This window comes from Haliotis cracherodii, unplaced genomic scaffold, assembly GCF_022045235.1.
Source record: "Haliotis cracherodii isolate W230 unplaced genomic scaffold, xgHalCrac1.p SCAF_4, whole genome shotgun sequence".
In the NCBI taxonomy this organism is placed as follows: Eukaryota; Metazoa; Mollusca; class Gastropoda; order Lepetellida; family Haliotidae; genus Haliotis; species Haliotis cracherodii.
In genome coordinates, this window is record NW_027266297.1 from 69355935 (window position 1) to 69362162 (window position 6228).

Consider the following 6228-nt stretch of genomic DNA (forward strand, 5'->3'; position numbering starts at 1 on the left):
TTACACTGAGGGTTGCATGGAAGAGAGGGGAGTTACACCGAGGGGTGTCGGGGTTGCATTGAAGGTGTCGGGGTTACACTGAAGAGAGGGGGTTACACTGAAGGTGTCGGGGGTTACACTGAGGGTGTCAGGGTTGAAACTGAGGGGGTTTACACTGAGGGGTGTTACACTGAGGGGTTTACACTGAGGGGTTTTACACTGAGGGTGTCGGGGGCTACACTGAGGGGGTTTACACATAGGGGTGTCAGGGGTTACACTGAGGGTGTCGGGGTTAGACTGAGTGGTGTCAGGGGTTGCACTGAGGGTGTCGGGGATTACACTGAGGGTGTCAGGGGTTACACTGAGGGTGTCGGGGATTACAGTGAGTGTGTCGGGGATTACACTGAGGGTGTCGGGATTACACTGAAGGTGTCGGGGTTACACTGAGGGGTGTCGGGGGTTACATTGAGGGTGTCGGGGGTTACACTGAGGGTGTCGGGGCTTACAGCGGAGTGTGTCGGGGCTTACAGCGGAGTGTGTCGGGGGTTACAGTGAGTGTGTCGGGGGTTACAGCGGAATGTGTCGGGGGTTACACTGAGTGTGTCGGGGCTTACACTGAGGGTGACCCGACTCGCCAGTGGACAAATATGTGGATCTTCGGTGACCACTGATGGTGTCGGGGTTACATTGAAGGTGTCGGGCTTACACTGAGGGGAGGGGGGTTACACTGAGGATGTCGGGGTTGCATTGAAGGTGTTGGGGTTACACTGAAGAGAGGGGGTTACAATGAAGGTGTCGGGGGTTACACTGAGGGTGTCAGGGTGGAAACTGAGGGGGTTTACACTGAGGGGTGTTACACTGAGGGGGTTTACACTGAGGGTGTCGGGGGCTACACTGAGGGTGTCGGGGTTAGACTGAGTGGTGTCGGGGGTTACACTGAGGGTGTCAGGGTTGAAACTGAGGGGGTTTACACATATAGGGGTGTCAGGGGTTACACTGAGGGTGTCGGGGTTAGACTGAGTGGTGTCAGGGGTTGCACTGAGGGTGTCGGGGATTATACTGAGGGTGTCGGGGTTACACTGAGGGTGTCGGGGGTTACACTGAGGGGTGTCGGGGATTACACTGAGGGTGTCGGGGGTTACACTGAGTGTGTCGGGGATTACACTGAGGGTGTCGGGGGTTACACTGAGGGGTGTCGGGGATTACACTGAGGGTGTCGGGGGCTACACTGAGTGTGTCGGGGATTACACTGAGGGTGTCGGGGATTACACTGAAGGTGTCGGGGTTACACTGGGGTGTCAGGGGTTACACTGAGGGGGTTAACACTGAGGGTGTCGGGGGTTACACTGAGGGGTGTCGGGGGTTACATTGAGGGTGTCGGGGGTTACACTGAGGGCGTCGGGGCTTACAGCGGAGTGTGTCGGGGCTTACAGCGGAGTGTGTCGGGGGTTACAGTGAGTGTGTCGCGGGTTACAGCGGAATGTGTCGGGGGTTACACTTAGTGTGTCGGGGCTTACAGCGGAATGTGTCGGGGGTTACACTGAGGGTGCTCCGACTCGCCAGTGGACAAATGTGTGTTTTTTCGGTGACGGTGTTGTATCTACTCCTGGGTGTCAGTCACACGTCACGGGCACTGATGGAACGCCAGGGTGCTGGAAGTAACGAAACTAGCAGAGCACTGGCCCAATGTCACTAGCAGAATTAGCTGTCTCGCTGCAGAAATCAATAGCAATGCCTGAAAGCCGCCCCAACCGGTGGAGATCCTCACACAGACTGGGGAGGGGAGTTAATGAGAGGGACGTGATACCTATCTGTTTCAGACACTGCAGATGGAGGCGATGGAGATTATCGTTAGAGTGTAATTCGGGGTCTTGACAGTGACAGGCCAGATGGGGAGCAGTAGGTGCGTGGTCAATACTTCTCCAGTTTTGTATACGCTACGTGCCTCCATGAGTGAGTGAGTTGGTTTTTAACGCCGCTTTGAACAGTATTCCATTTGTATCACCTCGTGATGAGGAAGTACACTGAGGGTGTCGGGGTTGCATTGAAGGTGTCGGGGGGGTTACACCGAGGGTGTCGGGGTTACACTGAAGAGAGGGGCGTTACACTGACGGGGTTTACACAGTTTGGACAGCTTGGGTAACAGTATGGACAGCTTGGGTAACAGTATGGACAGCTTGGGTAACAGCATGGACAGATTAGGTAACAGTATGGACAGCTTGGGTAACAGTATGGACAGCTTGGGTAACAGTATGGACAGCTTGGGTAACAGTATGGACAGCTTGGGTAACAAACGCAACATGCCGCCGTTCGTTCTCCCCTTCAAGTAAACACGCGGTCTTCCATCAGCTTTGATCAGACAGTACCGGCTTTCAGTAGTGAAGACGACCCTCTGCAAGTCACGTCGCTGCCAACAACGTACAGTCTGGGCCCATCTCAATCTCTGACGACGATGTTTCGTTGTCAATAACTGTCTTCTGTAAAATCTGCTTGCCCCTATTCCTGGCCTTAGGTCGCCGTGACACTGTCTGTCGCTGACAGGCGTTCGTCGCTGATGTCCTCACTGTCAGGAATCAATTCCGAAGATGCAATGTACGCATATACCGGTCTTCATTGAGCGTAGTTACCCTACGTCTGCCTGTTGGCTTGTCTGATGTCTGCCCGTTCTGTCTGTAACATTGCATCAGGTTAGTTACAGCAGCATGGAAGCAACCAGAAGTTATAGCTCCCATCTGTATCATACCCAGGACCCGCTCGCGTTGTTCGGGTGTCAGTCGTGGCATTTCTCCGGTGTTTATTTATCAGCGTGAATGTCTGACATGCCGTCCGTATCATTTATATACACTTATTGCACGTGTAGTTTCGGCTGCTCAAGCGGCACGTGTTTTTCACTTTTTCGTTTTTTGTACAAAAAAAACGTCGTTGACGTGTATCACTTTCTCCATAGAGCATGGTTGTGTTTGGACGATGTGTTTTGCATTGAACTTGTTTAAACTTGTGTTTTTAAATTTTTTCAATTTTATTTCATTTTTGCAATTTTTAAAGTTTCTTTGGACCGTCAGTTTATAAAACTATTCAATGTTACAAGCGCCAAATCTGAAAGTATAATCCCTATGAACACTGAAGTAAGGTTCGCTATACAGAGTTGCGCCCCTTAGCTACCAGGATCCGCTGTTCGTGTGTTCAAATCAAGATTGGCGCATTTCTGTTCCTTGTTTCCTCAATGACGAGATGTAATTGACATAATGTACATATAAGTTGCAGAGCCCCGCGTTTTGTTCCAAATTGACGGATTGAAATGTAATTAGCGTTGTCCTACTCTGCTTCCTTTAAAGTTTTTAATGATACTGATGTGCAAGAATATGAAGCGTGCATGCAGAAAAGACAATGATATAATATATTTTTTATGATAGACATTATAACATTTGTTCAAATTGCAAGGTATGTTTTATGATTTTACCAAAATGTTTGTTATTTTATGTAATTGGCTCTACAAATTCATCGCCACTTGACGAAGCAATTTCAACCTCCGCAGACAGTATTATTGTTAACATAAATTTAACTCGTGATAGATGTGTATATATCTCAAAGGGTATCGAGTGGAGTGTGCCCACACACCATGTTCAAAATAGCAGCTGTTAAATGTCAGTGATACGATCTTCACAGGGGACAGTTAAGTTACTCTTGGTTCAGGAGTCCGCACGTGCAATACTTCTCGCGATGCACGTGCACCATGCGACAACATTCACACACAACACCCCTGAAGTTCGGCGTCTTTGGGTCCGTGTTTCCCAAGCGGAGTAAGCCATCGGCCCAAATGACAGCGGCAGCTGTACCGTTAGAAATCCCAAACAATACTAGATATAACTAGATATAATTACTAGATATAACGTCTTGCTCGTCGGGTGCCTCCTACGTAATCGTCTCCACAACAGCCAAATAATGTGTTCAGTTATGTTGCAATAACGCTTTCAAAACATATTGTGTGTTTTTGTGACTGCAGGTCGCGTCCGTATTTACAAAAGTAGGATTATACATCACAATCAAGGTCATTATAAAGTGATCTTAGTGTTAGCGATAATTGATTTCAGATTATAAAGACAAATTACATATGGAGTTTTTAAAGCTCTATCTTTATCTTGCTCCTACCGAGGTAAGGACACGAGTGGCCCAGTCGTCTGAGGCGCAGCGATTTGCTGTGCAGGGTTGCGTCCCTTGAGCACACCAGAAACCTATGATTGTGGGTTCGAATCCCGGTTCGCCCCAATTATGTTTCTAGGTTTGTCAGCACCATACCTGTGCTCGTGGGTTTCACGGAAGTGGTAAATGTCTGAGACTTGCATCACTTCGGGCTTTCCTCCCACATTAAGCTGACACGCCGCGATATAACTGTAATACTGTTAAAAGCGGCGTTAAATCCAACTCACACTCCTACCGAGGTGGTGGCGTTACAAGATGCTTTGTGAGAACGGTGCAGGACGATACTTGTAATGTACACCTACCAATGATAGCTTGAATATACACATGTAATACTGAGCGGCAAAAGTCGCGCATAGCAGATTATAACTGAAATTCGTGTCATGACACGAGATGAGGTGATCAATGCACGCAACCGAATAGTGAGTGAGTGAGTATGGTTTTACGCTGCTTTTAGCATTATTCCAGCAATATCACGGTGGGGGACACCAGAAATGGGCTTCACACATTGTACCCATGTCGGGAATCGAACCCGGGTCTTCGGCGTGACGAGCGAACGCTTTAACCACTAGGCTACCCGACCGCCCCTGCAACCGAATAACATTCGTCAGGGAGACTATATGCACAAGACAATGTGCACGTGACGTCATACAATCGTCCAACGATACAGGGGACAGTGCAGTCAATATGGAGTGGACATTCATGGTCAGCTGCCTTGAGACGGGGCATTGTCACACGCAGGCTGGGGATCAGAGAGGAGTGAGTGAGTGAGTTTGGGTTTTACGCCGCTTTTAGCAATATTCCAGCAAAATCACGGCGGGGGACACCAGAAATGGTCTTCACACATTGTACCCATGACGGGATTCGAACAAGGGTCTTCGGCGTGACGAGCGAACGCTTGAACCGCTAGGCTACCCGAGCGCCCCGGATCAGAGAGGGATCTGCAACACTTTGAGGACGGTTCATTTGACGTCGAACACGACGATCAAGTTCATCCCACAAATACTCGATCGGGAGATCACTGCATTCGTGTACGGCCAGGATGAGTGAGTATGGTTTTACGCCGCCATACGTAATTTGCCATCAATATCACCGCCCGGGACACCAGAAATGAGCTTTACACATTGTACCCATGTGAGGAATCGAACACTGGCCTTCGGCGTGGCGAGTGAACGCTTTAACCACTTGGCTACCCCACGCCCCCGGCTATGCAGGATGAGTTCTCACGTTATCATATGTCGTATCAGGTGCGCGGAGGAGGGGGGGGGGGGGTGTGCGCGGAGGGGGTGAGAACCGGTCGTTCTGTTGCCAATTTGGCACGAGCTTTAAAGTTACCTGTGTGGTAGAACGTCTGCCCCGAGAGCGAGTGAGTGAGTGAGTTTGGTTCTACGCCACTTTCAGCAATATTCCAGCAATATCACGGCGGGGGACACCAGAGATGGGCTTCACACATTGTACCCATATCGGGATTCGAACCCGGGTCTTCGGCGTGACGAGCGAACGCTTTAACCATTAGGCTACCCGACCGCCTCCGAGAGCGGAACGTTTGGGTTCGATCCCCGGCCGAGTTATACCAAAAGACGTTAAAATATGGTACTTGTTGTTACCCTGCCTAGCGCTTATGGCTAAAACAAGGAATTGTCGGTTCGGAGGGAGTGGAGGGAGTATTCATGTTAAACCGCGGCATATTATGAACACACACACGCACGCACACGCACACGCGCATCGCTATATATATTGGAGGCGACGTTAAATTCTATTTCACCTCACCTCAGGTTACCTAGCGTAGTAGTTAGCTGTTCTCGGATACCAAACACTCAGCTTTGAGCAATGTGTTCTCACCACACAGCTGTAACGCAAGCGAGACTACACATGTTAAACCCACAGTAGGAACCACACAGCTGTAACACAAGCGAGACTACACATGTTAAACCCACAGTAGGAACCACACAGTTGTAACACAAGCGAGACTACACATGTTAAACCCACAGTAGGAACCACACAGCTGTAACACAAGCGAGACTACACATGTTAAACCCACAGTAGGAACCA

General features: G+C 49.6%; 1 protein-coding gene across 1 annotated transcript; it reads right to left on the reverse strand.

The window, feature by feature from the left end:
* Positions 1–2762, reverse strand: LOC139479632 (uncharacterized). The gene is made up of 3 exons (XM_071262474.1): positions 2584–2762; positions 706–1164; positions 1–319 (listed from the first exon to the last, which is right to left on the reverse strand). Exons 1-3 carry the CDS (start codon positions 2760–2762, stop codon positions 1–3), a joined length of 957 nt encoding a protein of 318 aa, XP_071118575.1.
* Positions 2763–6228: the final 3466 nt, after the last annotated feature.

Bases quoted from the DNA above. Each gene is read 5' to 3' on its own strand.
- LOC139479632 (XM_071262474.1), bottom strand. From the start codon at position 2,762: ATGCCACGACTGACACCCGAACAACGCGAGCGGGTCCTGGGTATGATA. The intron at 1,165-2,583 runs GTATATGCGTAC...GACACCCCTCAG, and splicing joins ACTACGCTCAATGAAGACCG to TGTAACCCCCGACACCCTCA. The intron at 320-705 runs GTAACCCCCCTC...TGACACCCTCAG, and splicing joins GCAACCCCGACATCCTCAGT to TGTAATCCCCGACACCCTCA.